The sequence below is a fragment of the Nelumbo lutea genome, chromosome 5 (genome assembly GCF_056320005.1).
Source record: "Nelumbo lutea isolate HS-2025 chromosome 5, American lotus-T2T, whole genome shotgun sequence".
NCBI classification, from domain to species: Eukaryota; Viridiplantae; Streptophyta; class Magnoliopsida; order Proteales; family Nelumbonaceae; genus Nelumbo; species Nelumbo lutea.
Window position 1 is genome coordinate 47,232,427 of NC_142688.1, and position 17,424 is coordinate 47,249,850.

The following is a 17,424-nucleotide window of genomic DNA, read 5'->3' on the forward strand; positions in this document are numbered from 1 at the left end:
AGAAAATCGTCAAACCTTGGACGTCTCGCTGGACCACTGTCCGTCCATCCAAAGCAGCTTTACCCCCTGATAATGGCGCTTTTGTAATTTTCATTAATTACCAGTCCTTTGTAATTTCTACAGCTCTCCAAGGGTAATTTCTTTTTCCTAAATTACATTCTTGTACCTTCCAACAGTTCCACTCCCTAGGCGATTCCGTCACGTCACGATGAAATCACGCTGCAGAGGGGAATTTCAGTAAAGGTAAGGGTGAAACCGTCATTATGGAATAAAGAGCTTACAAAGCCGGACCAGCCAACGACGTATCTCTCTCTCTCTCTCTCTCTCTCTCTCCTTTATTTTTTATCGCTTTATTTTTTTTCTGGGATTTTGGGTTTCATCTCTTTTCTATACTCGTCCATCTTCTCTGCTTGTCTCTGTAGGATTCTCATTTCTCAGCAGTTGTTCGAGCAAAAGACTGACGAGAGAGTGAGAGAGAGTGAGAGGGGGGGAGGAGGGGAGAGAGAGAGAGCAAGAAAAGAACGAGTGGACGAGTGAACGAGTGAAAAAATAGATAGTCTAGCGAGAGAGGAAGTCGCCGGGAAAATGCTGCTGAAGCTGCATGTTCCGGCGGGATTCCGGCGAGTTTGAGTGGTGAAAATCGAAAATGCGAGAAACTTCGTTGGTTGACGAAGAACTAAACAACAGTAGCGCCAACGGTAACAAGAAGAAGAAATCTGAAGGAGATAACAAAGAAGTGATCGAGGTAGCAGCAGCGACTACAGCCGTGGTGGTTCCGCCACCGTTCATCGTCGGTCGGAGCCGATCTCAGGCTAGTACTAGAAGGGTAGCACCGACAACCACCATTACCAGTACCGCGTTCGGATTCCCAACAACCGGCGTCGACGCCACTGCGAGCGCCTTCGTAGAGAAAGCTCTCCCAAACGGAGATCTCTACACGGGAAGCTTTGTCGGGAACGTGCCGCAGGGGACGGGAAAGTATCTCTGGACGGACGGGTGCATGTACGAAGGGGAGTGGCGGAGGGGGAAGGCCTGTGGGAAGGGTAAGTTCTCGTGGCCGTCGGGGGCTACCTACGAAGGCGAATTTAAGGGTGGGAGAATGGATGGGTTTGGTACCTTTATCGGCTCCGACGGAGATATGTATCGTGGTTCTTGGAGCGCGGATCGGAAGCATGGGTTTGGTGAGAAACGGTACGCGAATGGTGATGTGTACGAGGGTTCGTGGAGGCGTAATTTGCAGGAAGGGCAAGGGAGGTATGTGTGGAAGAACGGGAATGAGTACGTAGGAGAGTGGAAGAGCGGCGTGATTTCCGGCAAGGGGGTTTTGATTTGGGCAAATGGGAATAGATATGATGGCCAGTGGGAGAACGGCGTTCCGAAGGGAAATGGGGTTTTCACGTGGCCGGACGGGAGCCGCTACGTGGGTAGTTGGGGTAAAGATCTCAAACACCAGCAGCTTAATGGCACTTACTACCCTGGCACTGTTAAGGATTGGAGCTGTAACCCGAGAAGTCCATTGGCCGAAGATAATTTTCTGCTGTCTACCAGGAAGAGGTCTTCGGTTGATGGAGCGAGGGGGAGCTTGGCTGAGAGGAATTTCCCTCGGATTTGCATTTGGGAATCGGATGGGGAAGCTGGTGATATTACTTGTGATATCATAGATAATGTAGAGGCGTCGATGTTTTATCGAGGCGGAACGAATTTGGATCAGGGACTGGATGCTCTACGACGGAGAAGTCCATGTTGTTTCACCGGCGAGGTTAAGAAACCCGGCCAGACGATATCCAAAGGGCACAAGAACTATGATTTGATGCTTAATCTACAACTGGGTATCAGGTAGTTTGTCAAACAGATTGGTCAATGATTCTCATACTGTGGTCGTTGGTTTTTTGCAGATTCTAAAAATTTGGGTTGTGTTTTCCTTCTAGGTATTCGGTTGGAAAGCCTGCTTCAAGACCCCGGGACCTTCGGCCGGCTGATTTCGATCCCAGGGAGAAGTACTGGACGAGGTTTCCACCGGAGGGATCAAAGGTTACTCCACCTCATCAGTCTGTGGAGTTCAGATGGAAGGACTACTGCCCGATGGTATTCAGGTATTGATTCTCTTGAAAAAGGAATAACCATCGTAGCTTTTGCTTTCCGTTTGCATATTCAGTGGTTTATTTGAATTTGATTGGATCCAATGTTCTGGTTCTCAAGCATTCGGATCTTGCCTCTATATTAAATTTCCCTTGCTTATGGTTTGGTGGGTGTTCAGGCATCTGAGGGAGTTGTTCCAGATAGATCCCGCGGATTACATGCTAGCCATTTGCGGAAACGATGCGCTGAGAGAGCTTTCTTCGCCAGGGAAGAGTGGAAGCTTCTTTTATCTTACTCAGGATGATCGGTTCATGATCAAGACCGTGAAAAAATCTGAAGTAAAGGTCAGTCACCTACCCTCTCTGACTTCTCATTCTGTTGAAGTTCAATCGACAAAAGTCCTTTCTATGCTAAATCTAGGACGAATTTGCAGCTTTAGTTTCTTTCTCCCTCCTAACTTCCATGCCTACCTTGCTTGAATTTGGGGCAATGGCTATAACTTTTGGGTAATCTCTGTTCAGGTGCTTCTTAGAATGCTTCCAAGTTACTACCAACACGTTTGTCGCTATGAGAACTCCCTGGTCACCAAGTTCTTTGGCGTGCATTGTGTCAAGCCCGTGGGCGGTCAGAAGGTATGCTTTGGTTGATTACAGTTCTCTTTATTAAGTGGTTTGTTAATGCATTTCTCTAATATTATACTTGAATGATTGGAAACCAGACTCGATTCATTGTGATGGGAAATTTATTTTGCTCGGAGTATCGCATTCATAGGCGGTTTGACTTGAAGGGATCTTCCCATGGCCGAACAACTGACAAACCGGAGGGGGAAATCGATGAAACTACCACCCTCAAGGATCTTGATCTCAATTTTGTTTTTCGCCTGCAAAGGTCTTGGTTCCAAGAGCTCATCAGGTTAGTGGAGATGCAGCACAAATATTAATAGAATTTGTTTTTCTTTTCCTTAATCTGGGGTCTTGTTTTATGATGGTTTTGATGACATTTGTTTACTGGTTTTATCCAGACAAATTGATAGGGACTGTGAGTTCTTGGAAGCGGAAAGGATAATGGATTACAGTCTTCTTGTTGGTCTTCACTTCTGTGATGAATACTCAGGCGATAAGATGCTGCTCTCTCCATTAGTTGTATCTTCTGGTATGGATTGTACCATTTCTATTTTTATTTTGCTGTTTTTGTATTATTAGATTCTTCTTGATAGGGTGATGGATGCTCCTAAGGTAAACACAGCTGAAATTGGATGCGCTTTTGCTGTTTTCAGGCAAGAGGGATTCGTCTCAAGATCAGAAGGGTTTCTATGGGTGTAACTTCTTTGAAGCAACCCCAAAGGAAATGGACCAGATTCTGAATAACCGGTATGTTTTTCAGCTCTTTCTTCATTTCTAAATTTCATTTGTCCATTCTGGGTATAGATTGTTATCTCATTCCATCCCAAGGTCACCTTTCTTGAAATTAGAAAGGGAAGGCTTGTTTTTAGTTTATGTTTCATATTGAAACTTGGATGCTCTTATATTCTGCTATGGATCAAAAGAAATGGTTCTAGCTCTGCTGTTTCCATCATCCAAGAATATTTCTTACGATAAGACAAGCCGACCTCCACTTATATCCTGTGGTTGGGAGTTCTCTTAGATTTTGCAGATAGGTCAGGGACAAGCAAATTGTTCAATTCCTTTGAGCTTGATAATGTTAGGAATGCTTGAAAGTGGCTCGTTTTGTCTTGTTGAATCTGGATTTGGGTTTAGTATACTAGATTGTAGGTGGGGTATGTGCAGGATGGTATTTTTAACTTTCTTGATAAGAACAAAGGTTTCTATTATGGTCAGTTTTCCTGATTTCTATCGGACACACTCGTTGGAAATTGAAGAATAAATTTGACTAAGATGTCAATGCGCCCTATCATAAAAGTCTTGATCAAGTCAACTTATTCAAACTGAGGGCTTTAATCAAATAACCAAATTTTATTTTCCTCATCCATCAACAATGGGAAATGAGAATGCATAATACAGTGGAATGGTCAAAACCCTGATTTATATTAGAAATTTAGTATTATATAATTCCCTTGGAGATAGTTCTGTTTGATTGTTTTCGAAAATTGCAGTACTGAGTGTTCACTTTCATTCCTACAGGAAACCGTTTGTTCGCTTGGGCGCAAATATGCCTGCAAGAGCAGAGCAGGTGGTCAGAAGGAGTGATTTTGAGCAATTCAACCCAGGAGGGGGCGGCAATACAACCCCACTGCGTGGTACTGGTGAGATCTATGAAGTGATCCTCTACTTTGGGATCATTGACATACTCCAAGACTACGACATCAGCAAGAAGCTAGAGCATGCCTATAAATCCCTACAGGCCGACCCAACCTCCATTTCTGCAGTTGATCCAAAGCTCTACTCAAAGAGGTTCAGAGATTTCATCCGCAGAATATTTATAGAGGACAGGTGATCAAGTGGGTAAAATTCCCAGACAGGAACACCATGATCAATCGATCAGCTGATCGAGTTGCAGGCCATATCCCTCGGAGCTTGAACCAGGGGATATAGTATGGTCCCCAGCGGTGGCCGGTTAGCAGCCCCTGAGCCTCGGTGGGACCAACTGGCAGTTTGCAGATAATTTGTCTGTCTTTCATGGCTGAAATTTAGAGGTCAGCCATTAACACTGGGTGGGGTGGTGGGTCTTTGATGGATGGATTTGTAAATGTCTTAAACGGGCGGGGGAGAATTTGATTCTGATTTTTTTCTTTATTTTTTTTTTTGGGTAATCAAGAAATGTGAGGATTTCGGAAGATAGATACAGGAAAACAGTGAGGATGCTTCCGAGAGAGAATTTTAAATGGGGATTGGAAAATAAGAAGTGTACAGCTAAAGGATAGATTTTGCAATTCTAAGATATTTTTTTTGTTCTCTTCTTGTGTTTTATCTTTCTTTATTTCCTCTTTAGAAGACATCTATCTTGGCTTGTGTACCAATAAAGAAATCTTGTGATGAACATGACCAGACCAAACCCAGAACCAGACCCACCTCTCTCTCTCTCTCTCTCTCTCTCTCTTTCTCGCTCGCTCGCTCGCTCGCTCTCTCTCTCTCTCTCTCTTTCTCTCTCCTCTCTCATTTAGGGTCTTGTTGCTTTTGCAGTGGAAGGGGGGTTGGGGGGCAGTGAGAGAAGACATGAAAAGGAGAGAAAAGCACAAGAAAGATGCGTTGGTGTGTGTCTCTGTTCAACTTTGTTTGCTCTCTTTATATATTTATCTCCTTCCTCAATTTAAAAAATAAAATCTTTTGCTTCTTTTGAAGAAGAGAGGGAAAAAAAGAGAAGCAGCAATACGGCAAAGCAAAATGAGAGAAGAGGAGAAATGGAGAGAATAGACCATTGACCAAGATCTAATCATTTTAACCACTTTAGATCCACCCTCCACGTGGCAGTATCTGATTCTGTGTTTGAGAATAAGCCTTGGCGTGCCGAAGAAATAGGGAGGGCAGTTCGGTCATTTTGGGGTATGGTTTTTAACCAGGCCCGTCGTTGGGGCTCGTGTTGGACACTTGGGCCCCAAAAGAGGTCAAAGTCTGGCAGACTCTCTCTTCCCCCCGAACACCCTCCGTACACGTTAGCATTCCCATCGACCCACCTCTTTCTCTGCTTTTTTTTTTCTTAATTTTCTGTTAATTTTCTTTTTCTAAAATCTAAATATTTGAAAATTTAAAAGATGGTGGAGGGGTATCAGGGTATATCGCGACGAGATACGAGTGGGTTTTTCGAGTAGAGTACGTGGAGACAACAAGAACGTACCTGCACGTGCCCACGCCATGGGGGGGGAAGGCGTAGGATTGTCCAATCACTTCACGCCCTCGAAGTGGGACCTCCCGCAACAGCAATTTAACTAACATCTTAAACGGTTCAGATTGCGGAACAAATTTGCCACGTGGAGACAAAGGCAGCAACTGTAATACTGCTCAGCCGTATGGTAGGTAGGCTAGTGGGGAGTCGGCAAGTTGGGATGCATGCCTCAAAAGCATCAAAATTTGCTGGGGAAGGGGGACAGACACACACTCTCTCTCTCTCTATCTACTCTCACTCTGCACCGAAGGATCGGATCTTAAGAATGGGTCAGGAACGCAAACGGGTTTTGGGGGCTTTGTTGGGAGTCTTGGGACGAATAAAGCAATGCAATTAATGGCATTGTTTCTGAATTAGTTCTGATTAACCCGACTGATCTCTGTTCGTTTCCTTTCCTTCTGTACTGTTTTCATTGTAGATATTGATGTGTATGTGTGAGAGATATGAATAAAAAGTGGTGGTGGGGGGGGGGGGGGTTAGGGGTTCTGATTCTAAGGTAGAGTAGGGTGGCCATGGCACCAATTAGTAGGGTATCTTTGCATCAGAGAGGTGAGAGATGGGCTTGAGTCTTTTGGGGGACCAAGCATAGAAGAAGGGGAAGACTACTGTTGCTTTTGCTTTGCTTTGTTCTCTTAGGAGTTGGAGAAAGCTTTTTATTAAGGTATGTGAGAGGGCCTAGTTGACCTAAACAAGTGAGGAGCAACAAAGCAAGATATGAATAGTGGTAACAGTGGAAGGGACCTAACTCCTAAGTAGGCCATGGAGCCCCAAAGAGTGGCTGGTTGGCTAACAATGACAACTGGCTTAGGTGGGTCATTTAAATTGCAGCATTCATTTTAAGGATCTAAAGCCCTTCTTTATAATAAGCTCTAAAAAGGGTCTTCTGTTTATGACACTACAGCTTTGTGCATGTGCTGTCTGGCTGGTTTTGGGGCTTTAAGGGCTAAAATATTGTTGACTAGATGTCAAGATCTAGAGACGGATGACTCCAACGATTTGATTGGGCTGTGTATTAACCATTAATTCTTCATTTCTGTGGAATCTTAAATCCCTGGGGCCATCTCTGGAATGGGAATATTCGGCAGTATATCTCTAGTTGCTTGCAGCAAAATCCTCCCAGGGGGATGGTCATTTGGGATTTCCTGATTGGGGGGGAGGGTGGTCATTTCGGATTTCCTGATTTTTAGGTAACAGCTTCAGCCTAGATTGGTAGTAATTATGAAATCCCATTTGTGGGCGGATTTAGATTTTCATTTCTACCAATGTTGATTCATTCAGTAAATAATGTCATTATGGCAGCAGTTTATTATTTAAGAGTCATTCAAAAGGTGGGCATGCAACATAAAGTGTACTTAGGCTTGAAGGTACAAGGTAGACACTAGAGACTGGAATTTTAAATTCCTGCACATTTTTGCCACGTGGACTGGTGATGTGGCAGCCCCTTTTCCGGACAACAAAATCTGATGTGATTAGGCATTTGGGTATTTAAGCCTGGTTGAATTTAAGAAAATGTTATCGAATTTGACGGTGGTGATTATCCAATCAAGGCAATAAATTATTCTGATAACAGAACAACTAGTTCAGTGGGACCCAAAGAGTGGTGGCTAATGGGTAGGTAAATAAGGTATGGTATGGAGGGGGGTGATATCGTCCTTTGGCAATTGGCAGTGACTCCTTCCCTGTGTTTCAAAACAACCGACAATCTCCCGCGCTTTCCTTTTCTTTCTCCTTTTAGTGCTCTGTTGTTGCTGCTGTGCTGATGCTTGGACTAATTCACTGTACTCCATTTGAACTATCTCCCTCTCCTTCCCAACGTCCCACCCTCCTTCACAGGCTCCATCCAAAAGAAATCATCCGGATCAACATGTGAGCAGTGGACACGTATCAGGCATGCAAATTGCAAAAGGCTGAGACCCACTATTCTGTGGGTCCATCTGGGGAGATAGATATTGCGTGGGGCCCATTGGGTGGTGCCCTTGATCAACTGTAGATGCCACTTGGGTTCATGTGGTGCTAACTAGGAATCATAGTATGGTAGTAAGCTTCACACTACAATACGCTTTGGTTGAGTGGAGGAAGTGGGTCTTAAGATAGAGGAGGTGAAGGTCTTGTTCTGAATAATTATCTCAGAGACTTGAGCAAAATGTCTCTCTCAAACCCATTTTAAGGCCCTAAATCTTGACCCGATCCCCATTATTTTGTTGGGTTCGTGGAGCCTTTGGCGACAGCTCAACTCCTTTTGGTTCATTCTCAAGAACTGATTATTCCACGCATGAACCCTACCTTAGGGCCTGTTTGGGGACTGTGATGAACCTCGTTTATGATTCATCTTCCTCACAGCCCATGAGACCTAGATCAAGGAATATTGCTAGAATATGTTCTTTTGGCCTTTTTCTGTCATTGTGAAAGGGGGCAGGAAAATTTTTCATCTGTTAAATTTCAGTTATTTTGCTCCCTCCTCCTTTCTCCTCCTTTATGACAAGAACTGTTTCCACCCCACAATTTCAACATGTAAAAGGGGCAAATATACAACATATATTTCTTTTTTTTTTCATTAGAGATCATTACAATTTCTATTTTGGTATCACACATCTCACACGTTATAGGGATTAAGGGTTGGGAAGTGGGAATAGAGCAGGGTACATGTGGGGTCTTATCACCTTAGCACAGAGAATATATAGTTACCCTGGTTTGATCCCAAACCTCTATACATTTGGTTCAGTTTGGAAGGAGTAATACATATAAAATAATATAAAATATAAGGTTTTGCAATCTACATATTTGTATTCATACTCCTTTCAAACTAAGCCTTTGAAGAGATGCCGAATGACCATCTCAACTACTAAGTATAATTGCCATTATTAGAGATCATTACTTGATGCAATGGCAAAATTTCGGAGTACCAAGTGTAAGAAGACTAGTTAAAATGTCAAAGGGTTAGATTGGGTTCTAATTCACCACTTGCAAGGCCATAAATAGCAGGGACCAATAATGGATAATGGTGTTTTAAAAAAGTTTCTTATGTTTTCTTTTGTAAAAATAGAAAAACGCTAATTTATATAAGGTTCAAAATATTGATATACCCTGATGAGGGTAGATTTGGCCCTCGAGTGAAATTGTGACATGTGACACCACGTGACAACTAGGAAAACACTCAGCCAACAAACTTACGAAGTTGGTGACCCACTCGGGCACCAGTCTGGCCGGCCTGGCACGACCTGCGTGCGGCCTGACGTGCGCCTGTGCGACCTGCGTGCGGCACGCGCGACTTGCGTGACCTGCGCGAACTGCGCGCGGCCTGCGCGAACTGCACGAACTGGACCAACCTAGCGCATGATCCGGCCAAGGCATCCATCAGGCGCCCACCGACAAACCTGGTCTAGACACTAACCCGCCGACTGACATAGGCGCCAACTTGATGACCTGGTCTAGACACTAACCCGCTGACTGACACAGGCGCCAACCTGACGACCTGGCCCAGACACCGACCCACCGACTGACGCAAGCACCCCCCTGACAACCCGGCCCAGGCGCCGACCTGGCCGCCTGACAACCCGATTCTGACAGGATGCAACGAGTCTTACTGTTTGGAGGCTTTTCACCCACCTAACCCGCGAGGACTCCGGTATATAAAGACCTCACCCTTCAAAGGAAAAGATGATGAAAAAAGGGAAGTAACCCCTGCTCTCTAGCTCTCTCATATTATCTTCAAAGCTCTCTACGATAAGAGTGCTAACTTAAGCGTCGGAGAGCCCCCACCGGGAAAATACCCCCGGGACCTCTGATTTAGTTCTCGCAGGTCCTTCAACTCCCGTCGCCTACAAAGAGGAGGAAAAGATGGAGTTTTCGGAGGTCCCTCAGCTCCCGCCACCTACAAAGAGGAGGAAAAGATGGAGTTCTTGTAGGTCCCTCAGCTCCCGCTGCCTACAAAGGAAAGAAGACCACCTCATGCTGATGGCAGTTGGATTGCGCCGCACTAGGGAGCTCCAACATTCTCTAAGTCACCGGCCGCCTAGTAGGCAGTTCGCCCCCAGGCAGTTCTCCACCAAGTAGTTCACCACCGAGCAGTTCGCCACTAGGGAGCTCGCCACCAAGCAGTTCGCCACCAGGTAGTTCGCCACCAGGCAGTTCACCACCGGGCGTTTCCCACCAAGTAGCTCATCACTAAGGCACGCCACCATCGGGTCAAATAACGAGGTACTTAGCCAAAAAATTTTACATCACAACATTGGTACGTGGCCGAAAACGGTTACATCAATTGGCACCGTCTGTGGGAACACGCTACAAAAAGCTAAGTTCTCATCCTACAAAGGCTAAGTTCTCATCTTGCCAAAGCTAAGTCCTCACTTTTTAAAAATTGAAGCTATCGCTTTATAGTTTACATTTTTTATGAACTCAGAGACTATGCAAGGAGCTAACGGACTAAGTAGCTCTACCAACCTTACTTTCGATTCAGATAATGCCACATCAGTCCTCTCTGCAAGGTCCCCCCTACAAAGATGAGCTCTTCGTGGCTTTCGCAGGAGTTGGCGGCCAACTGACTACATAGGCGCCCTTACCGGTCGAGCCTTCCAAGGCTCTCGTGTGGGCTGGCAACCTAAAGTTAGTAGTGCTGCCCCCGAAGGTCGAGCCATAGTAGCTTCTTGTAGGAGTAGGTGACCGGCATTACGAAGCTGATGCAGGCCAAGCTTACGAGCCACATTACTACCTAAGTCCCGGTCGCCTCTCCGGCACGGGCAAAGTAAAAAAAGAGTAGATCACTAGTCACTCCAAAGCCTACGGGCCACATTACTACTTAAGACCCGGTCGCCTCCTCGGCAAGGGCAAAGTTAGAAAAGAGTAGACCACTGGTCACTCCCAAAGCCTACGGGCCACATTACTACTTAAGACCCGGTCGCCTCTCCGGCACGGGCAAAGTTAGAAAAGAGTAGACCACTGGTCACTCCCAAAGTCTACGGGCCACATTACTACTTAAGACCCAGTCACCTCTCTAGCACAGGCAAAAGTCAAAGAAGAGTAGATTACGAGTCTCTCCCAAAGCCTACGGGCCACACTAGTAATTGGATCAGCACTTACTAGCTCATCGACTTACGGGCCAAAAGAAATCTACTCCCTTCGCTGAGTTACTATCAGCTCAGGAGTGGGGGGGCTATTGATGAGGGCATATTTGGCCCTCCAGTGAAATTGTGACACATGGCACCTCGTGACAACTAGGAAAACACCCAGCCAACAAACTTACGAAGTTGGTGACCCACCCGGGCACCAGTCTGGCCGGCCTGGCATGACCTGCGCGGTGCTCGCGCGGCCTGCGCGAACTGCGTGCGGCCTAGCGCGCGGCTTGCGCGGATTGCGTGCGGCCTGCGCGAATTGGCCGACCTGGACCAGCCTAGCGCATGATCCGGCCAAGCTGCCTTAAGGCGCCCACTAACAATCCTGGCCTAGACACTGACCCGCCGACTGACACAGGCGCCAACCTGACGACCTGGTCTAGACACTGACCCGCCGACTAACACAGGCGCCAACCTGACGACCTGGCCTAGACACCGACCCGCCGACTGATGCAGGCGCCCCCCTGACAACTCGGCCCAAGCGCCGACTTGGCCGCTTGACACAAGTGCCAGCCTGGCAACCTCAAGGAATTCACCACTGTACTCCGGTTCTGACAGGATGCGACGAGTCTTACCGTTTGGAGGCTTTTCACCCACCTAACCCGCGAGGACTCCGATATATAAAGACCTCACCCCCCAAAGGGAAAGATGAAGAAAAAAGGGAAGTAACCCCTGCTCTCTAGCTCTCTCATATTATCTTCAAAGCTCTCTACAATAAGAGTGCTAACTTAAGCGTCGGAGAGCCCCCGCCAGGAAAATACCCCCGGGACCTCTGATTCAGTTCTCATAGGTCCTTTAGCTCCCGCCGCCTACAAAGAGGAGGAAAAGATGGAGTTCTCGGAGGTCCCTCAGCTCCCGCCACCTACAAAGAAGAGGAAAAGATGAAGTTCTCGCAGGTACCTCAGCTCCCGCCACTTACAAAGAGGAGGAAAAGATGGAGTTCTCGCAGGTCCCTCAGCTCCCGCTGCCTACAAAGGAAAGAAGACCACCTCATGCTGAGGGCAGTCAGATTGCGCCGCACCAGGGAGCTCCAACATTCTCTAAGTCACCGGCCGTCTAGTAGGCAGTTTGCCCCTAGGTAGTTCTCCACCGAGCAGTTCGCCACCAGGGAGTTTGCCACCAGGCAGTTCGCCACCAGGTAGTTCGCCACCAGGCAATTCGCCACCGAGCAGCTCGCCACTAGACAGTTCGCCCCCAGGCAGTTCGCCCCCAGGCAGTTCTCCACCGAGCAGTTCGCCAGTAGGCAGTTCACCACCAAGTAGCTCATCACTAAGACACGCCACCACTGGATCAAATAACGAAGTACTTAACCAAAAAATTTTACATCACAACATTGGTAATACCCCAATAAGTTGGAAAGGGTGTATTGATGCTTTAGAATCTCGTATTTTTTTTTTAGTTTTTTCCAAAGTTTTCCAACGAGGCCATTTATATGTTAATTATTAAAACAAAGAGTTTCCTAAAATGCTTTAAACACAGGTGCCTGGCTGAATAAAAGATAACTGGTACTTTGAAAAATCATAAAAATGTAATTTACCCAATTAAACCATAAATTGGTTCGTGTTAAGATGATTACCTTTTTGGGCTACAAAAATGCTGATACTTAACATGGCCTCACATCAAGACGACCATCCCAACATTTGGTTCATTTTATTCATCTCTCTTTCAAGTGCAAATTACAGTTGTAACTGGAAAATCCGTACCTAAAAAAACCTAGGTAAAAATTGAAATCTAGCCAAATATGTCCTTGTGTACAAAATCCATGGCTTGATGGCAAAATGAGAGCCAGGTATGGTGTACAATTTTGGATGTAAGCGGTTGAAAATTGATATAAATGTATCCAATTGACTGAACACAGAAAGAAGTGGCTGAGTTTGGATGCAAGAGAAAAATTTTAACCACGGGTTCATGAATCTAGAACATTTGTAGTTATGAGCTATAACATCGGCCGAGACAAGCCATGTTCCCTTCTTGTTTGCTTGTGGGGGAACAGAAAACAATTCTTGAAAGCGACTCAAAAGCAATTCTTAAAAGTTGATAAATCAAGAAGAGTTGTGCAAGAATGGATCGCACTAATTATCATTATATGGGAAAATTCTGTATTTATTCCAGGTTGGATTGGTTGGAGAAGATTTCTAATTTGGGAAATACAAGTTTTGGAACCAATAATTGAATTAATAGGGAAATATTAAGGTCCTATTTGGTTTGTCACCAAAATCATTTTCTGCAAAAGCACTTTTTTTTTTTGTTTGTATGTCATACGTGGTATTTGTTTAACTAAAAAATTGGCTTGCAGTTATAGATGTTCTATAAAAAACTGTCTCTACAGGTACTTGATCCAAACATACCCTTAATAGAGAGTGGCTATTAGAGGAGGATGGTTGCTAGATTATTAGTTTTCTTGGGGATAGGATATTTCTTTGGTAGGAAAGGAAGGGTGTGGATGGGAATTAAGGGTATCTGGCATCCAAGAAGAACATGGTGCAGTTTGTTAAGTTCAAATGATGTACACCTAATAAAGATTGATTTATGAGTTCACAGTTTAGTTACTGCATATCTCATTGAATCTGGTAGTGTCTCTGAATTTTGGCAAATCAACAGTTTTTGATGTCAAACCATCCATTTTACATGGAAAATCTCCTCTCAAATGGTAACTATAATACATGATGGGGTGTAGCTCTTTTATTTCTTCCATCAAATATCTAAAACAATTCAGAGAATTTCCCTTTTACATAGTTAGATTAAAAGATAATGAAGGCTTTAATCTCATGGGTTTACTAAATGCTGTTGTCACCCAATTTGTTGGTTTTAGTCCAGAGGAATTAGGCTTTGTTTTTAATTGTCATTTGTGTTGCTTTTCCTATGACTTGGTAATGTTTTAACAACAAAATAAGGTAGTAGCAACAGTACCTCAAGTTCAAATCTAAACCATCAGAATTTACATAGATAAGCATAAGAAAGTATTATGAAGAACTAAATTTATGACCAACATATCATTTTGAATTTAAGAAAAATCCATTTAATTAATTTAGTAAAATACCTTCAAATACTAGCCAAGCATTGAGAGGGAGAGTATTTGCCAAGTTATTCAATACTAGCTCCTTAATTTTCCCCTATTCTAGTCTAGAAAGATTTCAAGAGGGAATAGAAGCCTAAGAGCTTTTGTCACTCCTCCTCTCGAGAATACTGCAACCCATCTTAATCCTTCAAATATATGGTTAGAAGGATTACTCATTTTCACTGGTGAAGCTTAAAAAAGCTAAGACAAAGACTATATCCTTGTCTTATATGCTCTAGAAAAACAAGACATGTGAAATGGATATGCAAATAGGAAATCTTTTTCTCCCCCTTTTCCTTTTTATTCCTTTCCCCTGAAAATAAGAACGCATATGTGGCTATATTTCAGTAGTTTCAGCATATGATGATACAGTGGGTTGTAATTGCTAATTAATTGAATCAGGCTTTCCCCTTTCAATCTCACTTAAAGTATATTTGTCTGAAAAGAGCTAGTGTAGTTCTTCAACATTGAAGACTGTTTAGTGACTAGATGGGTGCATTTTTCTTTCTTGGTAAATGGATTTAAACAGTTCAAAGCATCTGGGTGTTGTTCTTCCTGATCCACTTGTATCTTCCAACTTAGAAAAATTTGAAGTTTCTTTTCCGGTATTCCTGAACTGATTGATACTATTTGCCTATCAAAATTCCGACTGATACCAACAAGAGTTTGAAGTGACAGGCTGAACTTTAGGAGAAGACTAGAAGCCAAATAACTAAATGCCGTGGGCTTAGGCATATCTTAGTCAGTGAAGAACTTTTTTGGTTATTTATGAAGGGTTTTTTTTTTTTTTTTTGGTTTTTTTTGCTATGGTCGGATTCCTCAAGGAATGGGATGCCTCACCCATCTACAGCTTAGCTTAAATGCACCTTTTCATTCAAAAAGCTGCATCAATGTCTGATCTTACAGTGGATTTAATTATTCTCCTGAAACGATATTTTTCTTTTTTTTTTTTCTTTTGAAAATAATTACTTTCACAATTAGTTTTTTTAAATAATTCTTGCATAGAATTGAATGGGAATAAAATAATTTTATTAGAAGTGATTGGACAACCACTTTTCCATGCTTATCTATATGGGAATGATAAATTTGATGGTACGTCTCGATGTTCAGAACCAGAACATTTGGTATCTGGAATTAATAATCTAAATAAAAATAATTTTTTTTTTTAAGTTGGGGAGGATATTAGTGCATATCCCTTTCTCTCATACATTTACGAATTATATCATTTTCCAGAAAGGCAAAAAAAAAAAAAATTCACGAATCAAATTGACAATACTAATGAAAGAAACCAAAAATCTTTCAAAGTGGACTATGTTGAATAGGTGCACATATATATTGTGTGCCGTCTACATCTGTGTGTGCTCGTGTGCGGGGTGCAAACATTAGTGGTGATGATGGAAAAGCTTTTGTTTTATAATTTTCAAATTTCAATCAATTTTTTTTTTCTATGGAGCTTCCTTCATTATTATCATATTATAACATTGATGGGGACAATAAATTAGAAAGTGATAAAGTTGTGGTTATTTGCTTTCTTACTTTTGACTAAGGTGAATGAGTTAGTCTAAAGAAGAGATCAAGCGTGATGTAACCGTTTTCGGCCACGTACCAATGTTTTGTGATGTAAAATTTTTTGACTAAGTACCTCGTTATTTGACCCGATGGTGGCGTGCCTTATTGACGAGCTACTTGGTGGTGAACTCCCTAGGGGAGAACTGCTTGGTGACGAACTTCTTGGTGGCGAATTGCCCGGTGGCGAGCCCCCTGGTGGAGAGCTACTTGGAGACAAACTGCTGGGTGACAAACTGCCGGGTGGTGCTCCCTGGTGGCGAACTGCCTGGTGGCAAACTCCCTGGTGGCGAACTGCTTGGTGGCGAACTGCTTGGTGGTGAACTGCTTGGTGGCGAACTCCCTGGTGGCGAACTACTTGATGGTGAATTGCCTGATGGTGAACTGCCTGATGGCGAACTGCCAGGTGGTGAACTGCCTGGTGGTGAACTCCCTGGTGGCGAACTGCCTGGTGGCGAACTGCCTGGTGGCGAACTGCCTACTAGGCGGCCGATGCATTAGAGAATGCTGGAGCTCCCTGGTGCGGCGCAATCAGACTGCCCTCAGCATGAGGTCGTCTTCTTTCCTTTGTAGGCTGCGGGAGATGAGGGACCTGCGAGAACTTCATCTTTTCCTCCTCTTTGTAGGTGGCGGGAGTTGAGAGACCTGAGAGAACTTCATCTTTTTCTCCTTTTTGTAGGTGGTGGGAGTTGAGAGACCTGCGAGAACTCCATCTTTTCCTCCTCTTTGTAGGCGGCGGGAGCTGAAGGACCTATGAGAACTGAATCAGAGGTCCTGGGGGTATTTTCCCGGTGGGGGCTCTCCGATGCTTAAGTTAGCACTCTTATTGTAGAGAGCTTTGAAGATTATATGAGAGAGCTAGAGAGTAGGGGTTACTTCCCTTTTTTCCCTCCCCCTCCCCTTTGGGGTGTGAGGTCTTTATATACCAGAGTCCTTGCAGGTTAGGTGGGTGAAAAGCCTCCAAACGGTAAGACTTGTCGCATCCTATCAGAGCCGAGGTATGGTGGTGAACTCCTCGAGGTTGTTAGGCTGGCGCTTGTGTCAGGCGGCCAGGTCGGCGCCTGGGCCGGGTTGTCAGAGGGGTGCCTGCGTCAGTCGGCAGGTCAGTGTCTAGGCCAGGTCGTCAGGTCGGCCCCTGTGTCAGTCGGCAGGTCAGTGTCTAGACCAGGTCGTCAAGTTGGCACTTGTGTCAGTCGGCAGGTCTGTGTCTAGACCAGGTCGTCAAGCTGGCGCCTGTGTCAGTCGGCGGGTTAGTGTCTAGGCCAGGTTCGTTGGTGGGCGCCTTGGCCGGATCATACGCTAGGCTGTTCCAGGTTGGCCAGGTCGCGCAAGCCGCACGCCGCACGCAGCTCGCGTAGGCCGTGTGCAGTTCGCGCAGACCGCGCGCTAGGCCGCACGCAGTTCACGCAGGTCGCGCGCACGCCGCGCAATTCGCGCGTGCCGTGCGCAGTTCGCGCGCACGCCGCGCAATTCGCGCGTGCCGTGCGCAGTTCGCGTGCAGGTCATGCCAGGTCGGCCAGACTGGTGCCCGGGTGGGTCACCAACTTCGTAAGTTTTGTTGGCTGGGTGTTTTCCTAGTTGTCACGAGGTGCCACGTGTCACAATTTCACTGGAGGGCCAAATCTGCCCTCAACAATAGCCCCCCACTCCCGAGCTGATAGTAACTCAGCGAAGGGAGTAGATTTCTTTTGGCCTGTAAGTCGATGAGCTAGTAAGTGCTGATCCAATTACTAGTGTGGCCCGTAGGATTTGGTAGCGACTCGTAGTCTACTC

The 17,424-nt window shown here is 45.0% G+C and overlaps 1 protein-coding gene across 1 annotated transcript; it reads left to right on the forward strand.

Moving 5' to 3' along the window:
- Positions 1 to 269: 269 nt before the first annotated feature.
- LOC148852188 (phosphatidylinositol 4-phosphate 5-kinase 2-like) lies at positions 270 to 4,992 on the forward strand. The gene is made up of 8 exons (XM_088942408.1): positions 270 to 1,836; positions 1,929 to 2,093; positions 2,258 to 2,423; positions 2,601 to 2,711; positions 2,798 to 2,991; positions 3,101 to 3,231; positions 3,356 to 3,449; positions 4,221 to 4,992. The coding sequence occupies exons 1-8, from the start codon at positions 647 to 649 to the stop codon at positions 4,531 to 4,533; spliced, it is 2,364 nt and encodes a 787-aa protein (XP_088798534.1). The 5' UTR covers positions 270 to 646; the 3' UTR covers positions 4,534 to 4,992.
- Positions 4,993 to 17,424: the final 12,432 nt, after the last annotated feature.